This window comes from Panthera onca, chromosome B2, assembly GCF_046562875.1.
Source record: "Panthera onca isolate mPanOnc1 chromosome B2, mPanOnc1 haplotype 2, whole genome shotgun sequence".
In the NCBI taxonomy this organism is placed as follows: domain Eukaryota; kingdom Metazoa; phylum Chordata; class Mammalia; order Carnivora; family Felidae; genus Panthera; species Panthera onca.
In genome coordinates this window covers 80,833,322-80,854,143 of record NC_138343.1, presented here as the reverse complement: position 1 = coordinate 80,854,143, position 20,822 = coordinate 80,833,322, and the positions used below count along the sequence as shown (strand labels likewise).

The 20,822-nt window shown below is 35.0% G+C and overlaps 1 protein-coding gene across 8 annotated transcripts in view; it reads left to right on the top strand.

The window, feature by feature from the left end:
* The window catches only part of MAP3K7 (mitogen-activated protein kinase kinase kinase 7), an 85,546-nt gene that overhangs the window by 48,062 nt on the left and 16,662 nt on the right, over positions 1–20,822 (top strand). For all 8 annotated transcript variants that reach the window (XR_009605113.3, XR_009605112.3, XR_009605110.3 and 5 more), the window contains one exon: positions 7,624–7,688. Coding sequence is in view for 2 of the 8 variants with exons in the window: in XM_060616197.3 (XP_060472180.1) it covers positions 7,624–7,688 (65 nt within the window). In the remaining 6 variants the exon portion in view is untranslated. The remainder of the gene's footprint in view (positions 1–7,623; positions 7,689–20,822) is intronic.

Here is a 20,822-nt window from a genome sequence, read left to right as displayed (position 1 = left end):
ATTTATTCCTCTGCTTTAGGTTTTCCTCCACCTCTTCCCAAAAAGAAACACAGTTTTCCCTACACACATTCATGGATGTGATTTTGGTGAATTCTTCAGCACTGTGTGTATTGCTTGTGATTGTATTTCTAGCATAGCATTGTAGTTGAATATCTAGAGGTCTTTTTCTCCCATAGTAAAATGAAAACAGAATAGACACCATGCCTTTGTTACTTATTATTGATTGTATCAGAGTTATCTGGCACGATACCTCACACATTGCATTTAATAAATATGTGCCTATTAACTGAACAAACTATTATTGACCTCTCATGGCTAGGAACTAGGATACATGTAAAATCTGTATAAATTATGAATACGTATAATACAGAAATTACACAATTCTTAGGATCCTGGCATTTGGTCTGTATAAAACTATATTAGAGTAACTAATGTTTATTTTTTCAAAGTGATTTATTTTATAATACCACTATTGCTGTTCAGAGAAGAGTTAACCCACTTCTCACATAGTAGTTTTACTTATTGAGTCATGGCCTGCTTGCAGAATTAACTTGCAATCATTTTACCTCCATACCAAAAGGTGCTATGTTTAAGGGAATAATATTTTGACTAAAAAAGTGGCAACATTTAAACTTTTAAACTGTGATTATCATTAATGTTTGAGTGAATCAGGAGAAGTTAGGTAAATGGCAATATAATCTTAATCCATGTCTTAACGAATAAGCATTAACAAATACACACATAACGAATGATGTAGCCAGTACTGTACACAATAATGAGGGAGAATGAAGAGAAAGAATAGTCTCAGTGGTTCTCAACCAGAATGAATTTGCTCCTTACAGGATATTTGGCAACATCTGGAAACATTTTTGGTTGTCACAAGTGGCAGGGGGCATATAGTAGGCAGGAGCCCAGGATGCTGCTAAACATCCTGCAATGTACCAATCTTCCACAAACCAAGAATTATCCAGCTAAAATGTCAACAGTGGCAAGGCTGAGAAACTGGTTTCACATAGATGCTCTATGTGACTCTAAAGTAGTTTAAATAAAAGTACATCATCTTAATTGATGTCCATAGCTGTCTTATAACTGGATTACCAGATAAAATTACAGCCATTTTACAAATGAGGAACTTCGATCAAATGGGTTTTATGTGGTTTTCCCAGAAACACATAGCTAGGGTCCCAACTTAGATCTGACACCAAATCACATCAATTTTCTCCTCTTTTGTTGAGTCAGAGAAGATAGAGCAATTCTGCCTCGCTCCTCTTTAGTGTCCACATTAAAGAGAGCTCTTTGGCCAGCAGACGCTCTTTTATGGTAACTGAGTCCTTATGGAGTCAGGAAACTTTAATTCTGCTCTTAATTTGTCAGAGCAACAATGCTGTTCAAATAGAAATGGTATTCATTAATACATTTTATTAAATATTCTTGTTGATTTTCCCCCCCAGATATCCAAATATTAACTTAATCAGCTTCGCTTTCTTTAATGAAAGAATATAACCACTGGAATTACTACAGTTGGACATAAAAGCGAAACATTAATGTGTTCTTAGGTTTATTTTTAAATTGAATTAAATATGAAAATATAACCCATGCTTCGGGAATATTTCAAATGTCTTACATGGCCATTTTAACTATAAAGGAGGGCATTACTTAATTCCCAAAATTTCTTAGTACCTTCTAGAATTTTTTTTTTCCTCGAAGTCAGTTTCCCACAAGTTCTGTGTGGTATTACAGTGCCTCTTGATATACCCAATCTGGTATTCATTAGCACTGGATCCCAGTTGTAAGCATTTTTTTTAATATAGATTTTTTTAATCTTATCTGTTATGAATAAGTAGTTTGAATAATAACTTTCCTTTGGCCAAGTGCAGTATACTGAGTCTGATGTACTTCTTGGAATAAACTGCCTCTTTTTCTTTTTTTTAATTCTGATTTTTTTTTTTTTTTTTAAGTTTATAATTTTGAGAGAGACAAAGAGCAAGAGAAAGTACATGAGCAGGGAGGAGCAGAGAGAGAGGGAGAGAGAGGGAGGATCCTAAGCAGGCTCCGTGCTGGATCCCACAAAACATGAAATCATGACCTAAGCCAAAATCAAGAGTCGAGTGCTTAACTGACTGAGCTACCTAGGCATTCCTGAACTGCCTCTTTTAGTAAGAGTGTTCATCTAAGCATCACAAAAATTTTTATGTGTACTTATTGGCAATATACAAATCTATCTTTTTAAAGTGTATATTGCTTCTTGAATTTTTTTAAAAGTTACCAAGTTTTTAAAATTGTAAAATACACACTATTACTCTAAAGAATTTTTTTTAAATACATCTTTAGAGTGACTAAAACCCCTATTCTAGTCACAGGTAAACAAATTCAAATCATGTTGTTTGCTTGCTCTTCAGCACTATTTTATACTTGCCATCATTCAAATGAGGAGGAGCAAGCAACCTATGGCTAGCATTTATTAATTTAGTAGTCACTCAGGTCATGCAGAAATGGACCTTTAATACCTCACAAGTTCCTACGGATCAAGCTACACAATTTTCTATACCTCTTCCTGGCCTAGAGCCTGCTTCAGATTCTGTGTCTCCCCTTCTCTCTGCCCTTTCCCCACGTGCTCTGTGTCTCTATCAAAAAATGAATAGACATTTTAAAAAATTAAAAAAAAAAAATAAAGCATGGAGTAGGAGACTCTGATAGTTATGCAAATTTTGTTTGTGGCTCTAGCTTTGGTAATCAAAAAAGATGAACTATTCTGGAGTCCTTGTGTGAGTAGTTAGAGCACTTCAGGAAATCACCTGTTGTAATGCATTTTGAAAGCCACTGAAAAAGGTACTAACAAATCCATACATATATATCCACCTGTAAAAGATTTAATTGAAACATTAGTCTTCTGCACTTCCTTTCTAATATGAAATTCCTTATACATAGTTTATACCAGATTAATTGCTACCCTGAAATGATACATGTTTCCAATATGAGACTTACAAAAGTAAATTTTTCCAAATAAACAGTTTTTATGCTGTTTTACTCAGTACTTCTGAATTTCTTAGTTCAGACTAATTATAGAGCTTGACTTCATTTTAAACACTTGAAAATTCTCATTTATTCTGTAAATAAGAATTTGCCTTAATGTGCTATTTGAGAACCTTGAACAGTGATACTTTAGTAGTATATGTATTTTAAAGCTAAAATAATATGGCATAACATTTTAGAATCGTAGAATGCTTTGACCAAAGATGATTTTCTTACATACTGTTTTTAAGGATATATTAAATAATAAAGAATATTGAATATACAAATGTCTTTTAGTCAATCATATAAAATGTTTTTACCCAGGTCCCTGAAGAGCCTGAACTTAATTGATATTTTTTTGTTTGTAATATTATTCTTAAAGCTGAAAGATCAGGCTCTGAGCTCACAGCTTGCACGCGCACTCTCTCACTCTCTTCTCTCTCTCTCTGTCTCTCAAAAATAAACACTAATAAAAGAGGGGGGGCACCTGCGTGGCTCAGTCAGTTAAGCATTCAACTTCGGCTCAGGTCATGATCTCATGGTTTGTGAGTTCGAGCTCTGCATCTGGCTCTCAGCTGAGAGCTCAGAGCCTGGAGCCTGCTTCAGATTCTGTCCCTCACTGCCCCTCCCCCACTTGCACTCTGTTTCTCTCTCTCTCTCTCTCTCTCTCTCTCTCTCTCTCTCTCAAAGATAAACATTAAACTTATTTTTTAATTTTTTAAAAGTGAAATTTTAGGTGTCCTTATGATTTCAGCTGCATTCAGATATCAAAAATTTAATGAATATTCACTTTTAACTTCAATCAGACACATTTAGTCCTCTATTAGTTGCTTTTCAAGAATATGATGAGTAGTTAAGTAGCATAAGAGGAGTATGGAAAAGCCCAAATATATTTAACAAACATAAATGGGTAGTTGAGTTTCTAATACTAATGTAAAGTGTTTTTTCTTTTAGAAGTTTCAAATATCTTAGGTAATTGGCAAACGGATGAGGCAGGGTGCAGTAAGGGTTTTGTAGAATGCTGGACAGCTGGAGGCTGATACTGTTCAAGGACCCTTAGGCACTATCTTGCTTTCTCCCATCAGGTTAAGAATATAACCTTTCTAATACTGTATTTGGTTCAAGAATCAGTAGGTACTAATGTTTATAAACATCCTTTAGGGGCGCCTGGGTGGCTCAGTCGGTTAAGTGTCCGACTTCGGCTCAGGTCATGATCTCACAGTTTGTGAGTTCGAGCCCCGCGTCGGGCTCTGTGCTGACAGCTCAGAGCCTGGAGCCTGTTTCAGATTCTGTGTCTCCCTCTCTCTCTGACCTTCCCCCGTTCATGCTCTGTCTCTCTCAGTCTCAAAAATAAATAAATGTTAAAAAAATTTGTTTAAAAAATCCTTTAACTGTAGTACAGAAATTATTGGTGTAGTTTTTCCCCCTGAATAGTGTAGTGCTAATGTGAAGAAACAGTGAGATAAAAAGAAGTAAACTTTTCTAAATCTTTCAAGTTCCTACGTACCTTGGACATACGGTGTCATTAACAGCTGTAAACCTTTGAATTAGGGATTCTGAGGCCCAAGGAGAGCTATGCTGAAATATACCTGCTTCTCCATGTGTAGCCACCTCACCTTCAATGAAATTCTGTATTTGTGCCTAATTAAATAGGAAAGTTCATGTAACCAACACTAAAGAGAATGTTTAGGTAGTCTCTTTATATTGTATCAAGATCACTTTTTGTAATATAAAAAGTTGATCTCTAACCTAATAACGGTGGTTTATCAGAAAGCAAAACTCATCAATAATACTTTCCTTTGATAGGAGGAAAAAACCCACCCTGAAGGGCGTTCCTTCTAAGGAATAAGCCAGAATTTGTAGAAATAAGTAAAAGAAAATGAAATTTGTGGTAGCTTAAATGAGAACATATGTTTTTAAATTACATATTCAGTTTACCATGAAGCAGTGATATAATGCAGTGTAGTGCTATACAATTTTTTAAAATCTTATGTATTTTACACATCAAGAGAACAGTGTCCCACAATTTTCAATATTCAAAACTTATGAATCTCAAATTTTCCAACATTTGGTTAAGAGATGTCTCCAGGAAAATGTAGTGTTGATTTTTACATGAAAAGGGTCTCAGGAAGTTTGGGAGATAGAAAAATAAGAGTAGTTAAGATAAGGAAAACATTGAGCTTACTTAAACCATTAAGAAAAAACACAGAAGTGGCTGTCTGGGAAGGACTCTGTTTAAATACCAGTTCAGGAAATAAGTTGTACTTATAAGAGCAGCTTTTTGAAGAGACTGATTCTGTTTTTGTGACATTGTAAAAACAACTGAATTGACCTATAAGCTATTTCAACTGCCCTTTCTTTTTGGGGGGGATGGGGAATGTAGGTCTTATGATGGGCTAGGGATGTAGCTGTTTTGTTGCTGTTACTTAGAAAAGTTGTTCTAAAAAAATATCACTTGTTCTCTATCATAAGTCATGAAAGTTCTGGAACTTATTACACAATGAATACTCAGGACATCATTGGCAGGATTCAGATTCCTTGATCAGGCATCTGTTGACATCATATTGGCCCTCGATTCTACTTTTTTTTCATTTATACTACCATGTGTAATATAGGTATGTACATTTCAAAGAACCATAAAAAAATGTAAAATAAGAGAGTTTCTAAATTAGTATTTAGTTGCAAAGAAAATTCAGCATTAAGTTAAATTTACTAAGAACACACCCAGTGTTCATTTGCAATAATAGTTTTATTTTTTTACATTCATATTTCTAAAACTTAAAAACAATATTGGAGCAACAAGTATTTGTTGATTGCAGTCCTTTTTTGCTTTGTCTAAACTATTTGCCAGATGGTTTCTGCCATGGTTATGCTAATTAAAATGCATTGCCTAATATTGCTTGCTTTGACTCATGTTTTAGCTTGAAGTTTCTCATTTTATGGCATTTGTTAACTGTGTCACCTCTTATTTACCCTACTTCCTTAAAAGTTTTTATTCCCCTTCTACCCCCACCTAGATTTGATTTTGTTTTTGGTGTTATTGTAGTGGTGATGTAATGATTTTTAGACACATGTGCTGGGTGGTTCCTGAGATTCACAAATGTTGCTAATCTGAAAAGAGAATTCCAGACACTTTTACAAGCCTGTCTCATCTAGGCTAATTTTAGAATGATTGTGTTGAATGAAATGTGCCTAAAATTGCTTATTACTCATGGTGGTGGGATCTTTTTGTCCCCGGGAAAAGGGGGTAGTTAAAAATTATCACAAAAGTATATTAGTGTGCCTGATTCAATAAAAGTGCTATTTTTTTGTTATTTTAATTCGTATTCAAAAGTTGGAACTTGGAATAAAATGAAATTTGGAGTAAATTTGAGCTAAAATTATGCAAAGAATTCTAAAACATAGCTTAAAATGAAAAAAAAAGTGATGATATCCTTATAAATTTGAGTTGGCTATAAACTTGAGTTTTTATGCTTACTGCATATATTACTGCGTTAAACATTATTCTTTTGTAAGGTCCTTTTAGTTTACATGCAAAATAATAATGGAGTCGTATGGATTAAGATGCTAAGTCATATTGCTGATTGGTTTAAAATAAGAAATTTAGGATTAGAGAAATATAAAATTATAAGAACAAATTCTGTCTGCTAATCAGGCCAGAACTGTTAGAGCGCATGTTCTGAGTGCTGCCTCCTCGCTAAGAAATTATATAATATAGCTTTCAGAGTCAAAAGAATTTTGAGTATTATGTCAGCTGTTACAATATTTTGGTGTTTCCTTTTAGACAGCTGATCTCTCATCTTGGATATACCATATAAACAGCCCTATTCCCAAATAAAAGTGCTGAGTGAAGCTATTGCTTAATTCATTCTACTTTGCTAAAAACTTACATTTGTAGAATTTTTTCATAAACTGATTTTTAGATTAAATTATTATTTGCATGGAAGTTCCTAAAGCAAGATTAACACAACAGCCCAATATACAACTTTCAACAAGCTGTATATTTGAGAATGGAATGAGAGTCATTGATTTTCAGTAGGAAATTAAGAGTTCTCCAATAATAAATTGCTAGGTTCTGACAAAGACTAATGGGATTAAGTAAGTGTGACTCTGTAATAAGTTTAAGCCTAAGCATCTTTTTTGGCCTTGAATGAACAAGGTACTGCTGTTGGTTAAAGTCAGTCACATCATACAACCTGCTGGCTAGCTGTCTTGCTGTAGAAACTGTAACGTAAGACCCTTGAAATAGATGCCATCATCAGCCCTGGCCCACAAGCATTTATCTATTTAAATACATGACAGAAGATGGTGCAAGAGAGTTCAGCAGCTATTCGTGTGGTAGGAGTGGTTATTGTATTAGAACCTACTTTATTGTAGACCAGCAATTTTTGAGTTAAAACTCTACAGCTGTTTCTCTTCCTTTTCTTACATCATTCTCTTCTCTCTCTCTCTCTTTTTTTTTTTTAAGCAATAAACTCAATTATTTTTCCCACAAACATTTTGTGTAGATCCAAGGAGCAACAAATTCCAACTTCCTACATAGCAGTAGCAACCTTGTTATCTGTTTGAATACATCTCAGTATTCTACTTTTTTTTTTTATCTTTTAAAAGGCAACGGACAGCCAAGACGTAGGTCCATCCAAGACTTGACTGTTACTGGAACAGAACCTGGTCAGGTAAGACTTGACATTTGAATTCTCTGTCTTTGAAGGAGAATAATGGGCAGAAGTTAAGAATTAACTATAATATATATACAATGCAAAAGTAATTTTATGAGTTCATCTAAAATTGTGGTAGAAAAGTTCATTGGCACTTGAATTTAAATACTTAGGAGAAAAAAGTATAGATGCCATTATTAGGTTAACTTGAAGGATAATTTATCAAACTAAGTTGATTAATTCAATAGTGCTCCATGTATATTATATGGTTTTTATATATGATTTAATAAGGAAGTATCAACTGTGTAATACAACACTTTGTCATTATCCCTCTCTCTAAAGTGAATCATAATGACTCCTTTTTAGCAATAAGGTCAAAAAGATTTTTTTTACTAATTATTTTACTATAATTACTAATACTTATTAATAAATATTTCCGCAACAAAATGTCACTCCTGTAGCATCACATAAGGCACTAACATACCTAGATGACTCTAACATCTTTCATTTTTGTCATATCCACTGGATTTTTATTTTTGTGAAATATGCTTAAGACTGTTTACTAAGCACATGGGTAAATTCTAGAAAGGCTTCTATCACACTTGCTAAGATTTTCTTCATCTTACATTTCTGGATGCTCTTCTAAACTCCTCTTACCTTTTTATCACTTTCTTTCAAAATGATCCAGACAGTGCTATAATTTAAACCATTAATGACTAGTACAGACTTTTAACCAACAAGTATATAAAAGTGGCAGCTCAGCCATTGTTTTTTCTGTTATTCAGATCAATAGACTTGACATATGTAATTTATATATTTTTAAAATTAATGAGAATTACGAGGTATTTGTTGATTTGTTTTCAGTTGTGTTCAAATAAATTTTGAGTATGCCATATATCTGAAGTCATAAAAATATCACGTTATAGTCCATATTTATGTAAAATTACAGGATTATATATTATAAACAAAGTGATTTAACTTATGGTAAAATGTACTGGTACCTTTCATTCCAGAAAGGTGTTTTATTATTACTTCATTTTTTATAAATCTTTTAAATTTTAGAGAATCTTTGTAGTCATTAATGAAAATTTGAAAGCCCTTTATAGCCATCAACTTAACTAACAAAAACCACTTGAGATATTTAAATGATAAAGATCCTTGATCTTCATTTATATCTGGAAATATTTTTATTTCTCACAATGCCTATACACACACACATACATTATACATATATGTTAACTTATTATATATGATAGTAAGTGACCCTAAATCTGAAGGTATTGTAAATGAATACAGTCATTTTATTTTACTTTATTTTATTTTATTTTATGACTTTTTCTGTATATCTGCTTTTATGAAACTCCAGAACTTTTGGATGAAATTTCCCACTTTCTCCCCCTCAAATACGTCAAGTATTAATGAGGGCATTTAGTAACAGATAGTTCGGCCTCTGGTATTTGCTTTGATTCCTCAGAGGCTTGATGAGCTCAGCCTTTTAAACTCTGTTTACTATTGCCATTGATATTCCAGTTATGAGAAATTATCGCCAAGTGTTCTCCCTTCAACTGGGAATGAGAAGCCTGCTCTAAGGCAATTCAGGAGCATCTGCTAGTCCAAGTGCTTTTCTCTGTGCTCAACAGTAATGGCATTGGCTGTAATTCAGGACTGACCTCACCAACAGCAAGCATTACTTATTTCCTCATAAGTTTTATATTTCTTGAGATTATGATTGTTACCCTTTTCATTTACAAGACCTTCAGTAGGAAAATCCTGGAACTGAGACACACTACGGTTGTTTGATAGTCATTTGCCTGAATTGTCACGGACCGCTATAGATTTCGAGTGAGGGGGAATTTGGGGTGGCAGTGCAACGTGTTCTAAGACAGATGATATGTAGCCATTGTACAGCCAGTTGTTAATATTGATCAACTCTTTCAAAATTATTTAAGTGTTATAAACTTAAAATGTCAGTTTGGGATGAGGATGGCAAATAATAATCCTAATGATTAGAAAATCCTAAACATTTTCCCTTGAAATGTTTAATGGCAAATGACCATTAAATCTTTTTAATTACTCATGAAAATAACATTAATTATATGAAAAGAAAAGTATGCACAATCTGGATTTTCAGAATTGAAGGTATACTTCTTTTTAAAGTCTGGCTACACAGTGATAAAACATCCATGGGAGGTTTTGGTTGGTTGGTTCGTTGGTTGGTTAGTTGGTTGGTTGGTTGGTTGGCTGGTTGGTTGGTTTTAGCCATGGAAATTGATAAAGAACATGAAGAAAAGAATTTGCCCATCCTGTATAGTCATCAGAGGAAGAGAGAAAACTTATTAATAGAAATTAAGATTACATCTTATACAGAAAAGTAAAGTGAGTAGAGTTTATACTTTGGAGCTTGATTCAAGACTGACCTTAGAGCATCTGGGTGTCCCAGTCATCTGACTTCAGCTCAGGTTATGATCTCATGGTTTGTGAATTTGAGTCCCACATCGGGTGAGCTCGAGCCCTGCTTCGGGTAAGCCCTGCTTCAGGTAAGCACGAGCCCTGCCCTGCATCGGATGAGCACCAGCCCCACTTCTCTCTCTCTCTCCCTCTCTCTCTCTCTCTCCCTCCCTCCCTCCCACTCTCCTCCCTCCCTCCCTCCCTCCCTCTCCCTCTCTCTTTCTCTGTCTGCCCTTTGCTCATTTGTGCCCTCTCTCAAAAAAAAAAAAAAAAAAAAAAAACAACAACAACTTAAAATCACTTAGACTTTACATCCGTAAATTAAAATTAAATTGGTTGTTTTCATACTGCCATTTCTCTTGAGTGGAACAGTGAATGAAGCAAGCTTCTGAATTAAAGGTAGTTGCGAGTATTTGTGTAAAATATTGCATCCTTACAACTTACTTTTAAATTAATTCAGGTTTGTATTTAATCAGGAAACTTATTAAGCACGCATAATGGATCTGGCATCTTAGATACTTTGAAAACATACTGAGAAGGAAAACAGCAGCCCCAGGATGTCTAGGGACTGATCTGACACTGAGGCCTCAAGTACTGTTATAGAATCTGGACATAATAATTTCTCAGAACACCAGTAGACAGTGTTATGCTAGGACCATGATAAGATGAGGCAAAACAAGAACATATAATGTTGTCTCAGCACAGACAAAACCAAGGTTGCTGTGGCACACACAAAATACCAAACGTTGCCTTCTAGCTGATGTGAGTGACTACTTTACCAGCTGCAGCTTTATCCTCACTCTAGTCTGCCTTCCCTGTAGAATTGCCTCTGCTTTCTGACAGTAGCCAATCTAGAGTGAACCCCTCCTTCCTTGGAGCCTGCCCCCAAATCTATAAGCTCTCTCTCAAACCCTCTCAGAGAGACCCCACAGTCCCCCATAGTGAGCACTGTGCTTCATTGCAATGAATGTTAAACCCATTGCATCCCACCATGGGTATATTCCTGGTGGTCTTTGGCTAGGAAACATTGACAGTCCTAAGAAGGCCCAGCCCCCTGATGTTTTTGGGCACATCAGACGTATGCCCAGATCAATTAGAGAACTATAGTAGTAACAGCCACCATTTATTTGTTGTGCACCACCTTGTGCCAGTCAGGCCTTTATGTTATTTAAATCTTAACCCTGTAAATTTGGTACTTTTTATTTTCCTCATTTTGCAGATGAATAAACTGAGGGCTAGAGAAACATTCCTAAATGTCTTCCCTTGTACTGCCAGTAATGGGTATAACCAAGTTATGAATCCAGATCAATTCCAGAACACACAAACTACGCTGTCCTTCTGTCTTGCGTGCAAAACTGCATGTATTGTGTGCTAAAGTAATCCTACATCTCTTCCATTTCAAGTGTTTTGACTTCCAGTAGTCTGCATCATGATTACTAATTTAAGTAGTTTTCAGTGATGATGAGTTTTAGCTTTACCATATTATTGAGCAAGGCTAATCCACCTTGATAATAAATTTCTACAGATGGCTGCACAAATTTATTTTTTATACATCTGGGTAAGCCTTTCTATGTTTTACTAAAATTAAATATTTTCATGTATGTTTGCATGTCCTTTCTAGAGTTGTATCCAATATAGATCTGTTTTCAAGATGTCTCTTGGAGGGGGCAGCAGTCAGTAAAAATCACAACTGCAAGATGATGTGATTATGATTACTTAGAGAACTAGGCATGCTGTATTTTTATATGGACTTTAAAATCTACTTTTATTAGTCAGATATATACCTCAAGGCAAGCTCTTTAATTTTCCTGAGGTTTAGCAATTTTATGTACCAGCGGGGACCATAACACTCACCCCATGGGGTTCTTACAACATGCAAAAGTACCAGACACACTGTATATGTTTAGCAATGTATACCCACCTCCCCATAGTATACTTCCCAGGGTACTTACCACTTCCTTGCTCTCACTATAGTATATTTTTGTTTTGGTTTAGTTTTTTGGTTTTGGGGCTTTTTTTTTGGGGGGGGGGGGAGTGGGGCACTTTTTTAATTCAAGTTAGTTAACCTACAGTGTAGTCTTGGCTTCAGGAGTAGAACCCAGTGATTCATCTCTTACATCCCAAAAAGTGCCCTCCTTAATGGCCATCACCCATTTAACCCATCCCCCCACCAACTGCCCCTCCAGCAACCCTCAGTTTGTTCTCTGTGTTTAAGAGTCTCTTACGGTTTGCCTCCCTCACTGTTTTTATCTTATTGTACCTTCCCTTCCCCTGTGTTCATCTGTTGAGTTTCTCAGATTCCATACATGTCTCACTATAGTATATTACTATCCAGAAATAAAACAAAAATAGCACTAAGAAAGAAGTAAAATCCCATTGGCATTCAATTATTTCTATATCAAAGAGAAGCTTCTGTTAAGGATCATAGAAAGTATTTGCCTTAAAGACCTAATTTAATCACATATCAATTGTTATTTATTCAAGGGATATAATTTATTATACTACTTCTTTATCCTCAGTCTGCATCTCCGTCAGGATAATTTTCTGTTAAAGGTCTAAATCAGAGACTTCCTTAATAGTTTTAAATAATTACTGGCTCAGGGGTGCCTGGGTGGCTCAGTTGGTTGAACGTCTGACTTTGGCTCAGCTCATGATCTTGCTGGGTTTGTGAGTTTGAGCCCCACATCAGGCTCTGTGCTGACAACTCAGAGCCTGGAGCCTCCTTCAGATTCTGTGTCTCCCTCTCTCTCTGCCCCTCCCATGCTCATGCTCTGTCTCTCTCTGTCTCTCAATAATAAATAAATGTTAAAAAAAAATTTAAATAATTCCTGGTTCATAGTACACCTTTCTCTTGGAGAATTTAAAGACCAAAAGACCATATAAGAATAATAAAATTCTAAAATTTCATTAATGAATTTCCTTATAGTGAAGCTAGAATTAGACTGAGCCTATACCTTCAGATTAGAAAGAATGTTATCAGTATTACCTGTCATGTATGGATTTAATTGAATTATCTGTGACTGCTATAATGGAGGAAGTACCCTTGTAAAACCACATCACCAACTTGATACCCATTTCTTTTTAATGTTTATATTATTCAGATGTTACTTCAGCAAAATTATTATATAAATCACTATTTAATCTCTGTGTTTTGTGTTTGTATAATCTTAGCAAGTAAGAAAATTTCTAAGGGTTTTAAATAGCTTTTAAATTTCAGTCTAAATAGTATCTCTGGCCATAAATTCTTATAAAAATATTTTCCCAGTCGTTCAGGTGAGACATAAAAAGCAAAGCTTTATTTTTGTCTGTAAAATAACTCCCAATTCCTTTTTATAAATATAGCGATAAAGTTCTGGGCAAAGTCCAATTCTGTTTCATGTCCACTGATGGTAATTTGCCCTCTGGTTTAATTTTGGGCTAGTATTCTTTTGCTGCCTTAAATTGCACTGTGGCATTTCTGAACTCTCGTAACCACTTTCATATCCAATCCTGTGGTAAGTCAAGTTTCTCTGTCTCGCTTAAACTTTACAGTTTGTATAAGAATAAAGTAATTGTAAATATCCTGAAGGAAGGAGGAACCCAAATGAGTTTTAATAGTTTGAGAGTATATATAATCGTAAGAATTTCACCAGTGATTTTTTTAATAGCTACTATAAAATAAGACTATACCTTAGTTTGCAAGCAGTAACATAACTTTAACCCATAAAATCGTTTGATTTTTTTCACTGTCAAATATTACCTGATCCTCTTACTTATATCTTGTATTTTTCACGTGTTCAAAAAATACAGTTATGGCTTGTTTTTAAATATTTATTCAGTTTTTTAATATGAACATTTTAGCATATTGTTATTCTTTGAGATACCAATTTCTTGAAATAGGAAGACTTATTTAATTTAAGGATATAAATTTAGCTCATGTCTTTTTGTAGTTTTAAGGAAAGACTAGTTTTGAAACTTGACTTAAGAATATTAGTCTTATTTCTTAGTTTTTATAGCCATAGGAAATCTCAAGTAGAACAAATGATTATGCACCTGGGGTGCTAAATGTTCTTGGAAAGTAGAGAGTGAAAAATAAATGAGTAGTTCTCCTGGGAAAGATTTAAACTTAAGGAATACGGTACTATAATTTGTACTAGGTCCAGATAGGAATATGTGTTTTAACATGACAAATGGTCAGTGGCTTTTTTAAAAAAATTTTTTTAATGTTTATTTATTTTTGAGACAGAGAGAGACAGAGCATGAACAGGGGAGGGTCAGAGAGAGAGGGAGACACAGAAGCCGAAGCAGGCTCCAGGCTCTGAGCTGTCAGCACAGAGCCCGACACAGGGCTCGAACTCAACAGACCATGAGATCATTACCTGAGCCGAAGTCGGAAGCTCAACTGAGCCACCCAGGTGCCCCGCTTTTTTTTTTTTTAATACAAATTCATTCTTATCTTTTTTAAGCCCAAGTCTTACTTATACTGTATCTTGTTTAATTTCTCATAACTTATATTGAGTCTCACGTGTCCACAAACACTTGTATTTATTTCTTCTCTTAAAATGTTAAAGTAAGAATATTAGCACAAAATTAGATTGACTGTGAAACCCCCCTCTGCCAGCATTTTGAAGAAAAATTGTTCTTGGTTTATAATAGAAATTATAACTATGGTCAAATCATTTTATCCTTAAGTCATCAAAACTTTCTTTTAGTCAGAGAAGGTTTAAAGAACTCGTGAGTAATGTCATAGAGTCTGTACTTGTTTTACCAAGGGTAACAACTTCCTAAGAGGAAGAGTTGCATATTTCATCACTGGTTCTCTTTGGTGTGTATTCTAATTCTCCTGAGTACTAAAGGTAAACGAGTCTAAACACCCATCTTATATCTGAGTGCTAACAGTTTATGTTATCATTTTATTCAGTGAGTATTTATTATGTAGTTACTGTATATTCAGCAATATCCTAAATCCTGGGGAGTACAAAATAAAAGTATACATGATTTCTCCCCTTAGGATATTATAATGCTTTTGAGGAATAGCAACCTTTGAGGGTAATATAAACTATTTCCAGCTCAAGTTTAAGTTTATGTAGTAGCAGACTATAAATACAGCCAAACTTCAAAGGAGAAAAATGTCTTTGTGATAGGAATTAGTCACTAAATATGTTTTATAGAAAGAACTGTGATTTTGATCTTGAGAGGGAATTGTTAGGTGCTGCAAGTGCACTCATATATTCCTATCTTGTGATACAACCTAATTATCATTCATTTAGTGAGCATTTTTATCGTGTCAAGAACCCCTTCAGGTACTTTATTTCATTTGATTTTTTACAAACTGATGAAGTGGGTAATACTGTCCTCATTTTACTGTTGAGTCTTAGAGGTTAAATAACTTACCTAAAGCCACAGTGCTAATAAATGGCAAGCTAAAGACTCCAGTTCTGTGTTTTATTGTCTCCAGTGCCTGACTTCTTAAACTATTACTACTACTTCTCATCCACACTTGATAAATGAGCTTAAGGGCTGAGTTATTCAAGTTTACACAGCTATCAATGGCAGAACTGGGATTTAAGCCCAGGTCTGCAAAATATATTTAGACTAAATCATGTGAGTTTGCTGATATTTTGATGTTTAAAAATGTCAGTTTTGGAGCTCCTGGGTGGCTCAGTCAGCTAAGCGTCCAACTTCAGCTCAGGTCATGGTCTTGTAGTTTGTGAGTTCAAGCCCTGCATCAGGCTATCTGCTGTTAGCACAGACCCTGCTTTGGGTTCTGTCCCCCTCTCTCTGTGCCCCTCCCCTGCTTGTGTGCGCTTGCTTGCTTGCGCTCTCTCTCTCTCAAAAATAAACATTTTTTTTTAAAAAGTCAGTTTCATATAGTTCAGTTTTCATACTTGGTCTTTGCACTAGAGCATATAATCCTTGGATGAATATGGAGTCAAGATTAAAAACAGGGAGAGAAAGAGGGGCATAAGGAATTGTCAGAGTAGAGAACATCTGGATAAGGTAAAACCTGCCAATGGAGGGTCAGGAATGCCAGGGTGAAAATTTCAGAATTATTCCACGACAACCAGTAAATGAACATTTTGTACTTTACACACTGCTAGAATAAAGCAGTCTTCAAACACAGGGTTTGGCTTTGTGCTCAAAGAACCAAGAATATAACAAGAATGAGCATTTAATGTGGAAGGGACTCTGAGGTGAGCCTTACAGAATGGAGAGGAATTAGCAAGGAGGAGAGAACTGAATGAGTATTGTTATACACAGGGCACCTTTGTAAGTGTGGCATGCATAAACTAAGGTTTTGGAAAAGACCGGTCTGATAATTGAGTTGAAAATTGTTTATGGTATAGAAAAGCTTTTTGGAATTTCAGTAGGTACCCAAGATGAGAGTAACATTCCACCAGTCATTTCTTCAATTATTTTATGATTTATTTCTGAACTTGTTGTAAAAGTGCCTTTTATTTTTAGTACCCTCAATTCATTGTGAGTTGTCAAAACTTAACAGAACGTTAGTAGTGAATGATACACTAAAAGTCATCACATCTTTAATAACCCAGCCCCAACCCCTCTGTAGAGAAAGGAGACTTCTTCAAATAAACTAAATCAGACGTTGTACTATAATTAGATTTCACATCTGCTAATTTCTACTCAAGGGTACTTTCCACTGCTGTATTGCCCCTCATTTTACTTAATACAGTCTTTGAGTGTTTTCCTTTTTTCTTTTTTTTTTTTCTAATGTTCATTCATTTCTTGAGAGAGACAGAGACAGAGTGTGAGCAGGGGTGGGGCAGAGAGAGAGAGGGAGACACAGAATCCAAAGCAGACTCCAGGCTCTGAGCTGCCAGCACAGAGTCCAGTGTGGGGCTCGAACTTACAAACTGTGAGATCATGACCTGAGCCGAAGTCAGACGCCCAACCAACTGAGCCACCCAGGCAGCCCTTTGAGTGTTTTTCTGTGTTTACATATTGAAATTGGACATAAGGTTCTTCATGAATGTATGTGCTTTTTATGTTTTACTTTGTATAACTCCATATTCTTTTTTGTGTCTTCTGTAGGGTATTCACTAACACTTCAAGAAAAACAGGTGCTTTAAAAAAAAACGATTCTTATAAAATCCATTTTAGTTCATATGTCCTTTGAGACTTTTTAATATATGAAATAACAATACATAGATAAGAATATATGAATATGTAAGTTGCGAAAGCTGATTATAAAATGGACACTCATGAATCCACCACACAGCTTAGGAAATGGAACGTGATCGATGCCTAGGAGTCTTTTCTTTGTATTCCTTGCCTGTGGCCTCCCTGTCATCCACCAGCCTACAGTACCTTTTTCTCTCAGACCACATTTCTAGACTTTTTATAAATATCTCCAGTTAAGAAATTATCTTCTCTTAAATGGAATTTAAGTTTGTTAAATGTAGTTTCATAGATGGCTGTTAAATTTTGTCAAATGCCTTTTTATATGTCTATTGAGAATTTTCTCCTTTAATCTGTTAATATAATGAATTGGATTAATAGAATTCCTATCATCAAGTGGCCTTTGCATTTGTGGGATACCCTCAATTTTTCAAATTATTTTTATTGTCTTTACATTGCCAAATTTCATTTGCTAGTGTAATTTTTAGGACTTTTAACTTTGCATATGTTTTCATCAGTGAGGTTAGCTAGTAGTATTTCTTATTCTGTTGTTTCTTAATCAGGTTTATTACTTTCACAGAATGAGTCAAGAAGTGTTTCTTTTTTCTAGAATAATTTCTTTAAGATGGAAAGTGATATTTTCTTGATTGTTTGATAGAACTCAACTGTAAAATCCTCTGGGCTTGGTGTTTTCTTTAATGTATAGAAATTTTGGTGATTTATATTTTTTTGGAATTTGTTACACTTGATTTTTTTTTGTTTTATTTTTAATTTACTAACCACCAAATTTTTGTAGTATTCTCATTTTTATTTTGTTATCGGAGGGGGGGACTGGTAACTTTGTTCTTTTTCTAACTTTGTAAGTTAAATGTCTATCTTGTAAATTGTCACTACTTCTGATTTTTTTCATCTAAATATTTAGAATTAAATATTTTTCTCAAGTGCATCTTTAATTGCATCCCACAGGTTTTACTGTGTTCCATGGTAAAAATCACTTACTTTCTCATTTCCACTTTGTTTTCTTTGACCAGTGAGTTATTTAGAAGTATTTTTAAATGTCTAAACAGGGGCGCCTGGGTGGTTCAGTCGGTTGAGCGTCCAACTTCGGCTCAGGTCATGATCTCACAGTCTGTGAGTTGGAGCCCTGTATCGGACTCTGTGCTGAGAGCTCGGAGCTTGGAGCCTGCGTCAGATTCTGTGTCTCCCTCTCCCTCTGCCCCTCCTCTGCTCATGCTCTGTCTCTCTCTGTTTCAAAAATAAATAAAAACATTAAAAAAGATTTTTTTAATGTCTAAACATGAGATTTTTAAGGTTAATTTTGAATCAGTACAAAAATACATGGTTTATGTAATAATTTTTTTTAACTTTTTTGAGATTTGCTTTATAGTTTAGTACATGATCAGTTTTCATAAATGTTCCATGGTGCTTGAAAAGAATGCATATTCTCCAATTTTTAGTCATATCTTTTTGTTTAGATCAAGCTTGCTTTTTTTGGAGTTCAGGTTTCACTAGTGTTATATATATATATTTTTTGGTCTGCTTTTTTTTTTTATTAAAAATTTTTTTTAACATTTATTTATATTTTTTGAGACAGAGAGAGAGCATGAATGGGGGAGGGTCAGAGAGAGGGAGACACAGAATCTGAAACAGGCTCCAGGCTCTGAGCTGTCAGCACAGAGCCCGACACGGGGCTCGAACTCACGGACCGCGAGATCATGACCTGAGCCGAAGTCGGCCGCCCAACCAACTGAGCCACGCAGGCACCCCTGGTCTGCTTTTATAAAATATTTACAGAGGAATATTAAAATATCTCACAATAATGGTGAATATGTCCCTTTCTCCTTGCAGTTTTATTGCTTTATCTATTTGGAAGCGATGTATAGATACAGCATGTAGTATAATAGGTAGAGCACATAAGTTTTGAATTGTTGTTACATAGTGAATTGACTCATTTATCATTTTATCTCCTTCTCTAATCATTTTTTTTTTTTTTTGCCCTAAAACGTATCCTCTCTCATATAATATAGCTGAATAACTTTATTTTGGGTAGGTTTGCCTGATTATCCTTTTTTATCCTTTAACTTCCTGTTTTCTCTATCTCTGTTAGATCTAATTCTTATAACAATGTTTAATCTAGCCTGACACTCTGATTTTTTTAAATATCTTAACTGAAGAGTTTAATCCATTTATATTATCGATAAGTTTGCTCCTCCTTATTTTATGCTTTTTTCTCTTTTTTTCTCCTTTTTTGCCTTCCTTCCTTTGAATTGAACAAATACATTTCTCATTCCATTATTTGTCTTTCTTATTTGGAGTCATGTATTATGTTTTGTAACTACCTGAGAAACTTTAACACTCATACTGAACCTAAGTTAACATCTTTATTCTTATTCTCAACAATATAAGCATTTTTAAAGCATTCCTTATTTTGCTTATGCTTTTGTTCAGTTTTTAGTTCCATCTTATTTATTTTTTGCTTGGTAATTTTGTAAATTAGTCATGTTTCCATTGTTTAATATTTTCTGTGTATAGATTCATCCTTGTGTTTACCAACATTCCTGATTGTAACTAGGCCCTTCCATCAGAGAAAAACTTTTCTTACCCCTAAAGTTCATGCTTTAGATATTGTTATAATAAGAGTATATGGATGGTAGACTCCCTTTTTGCTTGTCTAAGAACGTTATTTTGACCTCATTCTTTATATTTCTGTTGGCTAACCTATTCTAAGTTGGCAGTTAATCTCTTTTTGCAGCTTAAAGATATTCCACTTTCTTCTGGCTTCTGGCTTCCTTTTTGCTGTTTAGAATCTGACTAGTATTCTTTTGTGGATAATCTTTCTCTGGCTGCCTCCTTCTATCTACTATTTGTCTTTGTTTTCTAGAATTTGACGATGATATGACCCATGTTTAACTCAGTTATTGTAGCTTTTCTGTTATTTTTTCTGCTTGGGATTGGTTGTCATTGGGATTTGTTGTATCTTCTATCAATTATGGAAATGTTTTATGAATTCACAGTATACATTTTCTCCCCTTCACCCAGAGCCACTACCAATGCAGACAAATTTATTTGCTATCTGCTTTTATAGGGTAGATGTTTTTCCTAGTTTACTTTTTCCCCAAGAGTGAAGACTTTCTTGGGTTTTAGCTTTAAGCAGGGCAGTTCTCTGGTCTCACTCCCATCCTACAAAGGCCCAAGACTTTATGCTTATTCCTCTGAGTACAGAAAGTAGGCGAAACAAAAGCTCTAGGTCATTGGTGTTCAACTGAAATTCCCGTCTAATAGCTTAAGCACTTACTAGACTCCTGCTCCTGCTTTATTTCTGGTCTCAGAGCATTTCTCTTACTTTCTTGAAAGCTCAGCAGTTTTGTTTCTTTGTTTGTTTGTTTAAGTTCATTTATTGAGAGAGAGAGCGTGCAAGCAGGGGTGGGGCAGAAAGAGAGAGAGAGAGAGAGAGAGAGAGAATGAGAATCCCAAGCAGGCTCTGTGCTGGCAGCACAGAGCCTGAACCAGAGCTCAAACTCATGAACTGTGAGATCATGACCTAAGCCAAAACCAAGAGTCAGACACTTAACCCACAGAGCCACC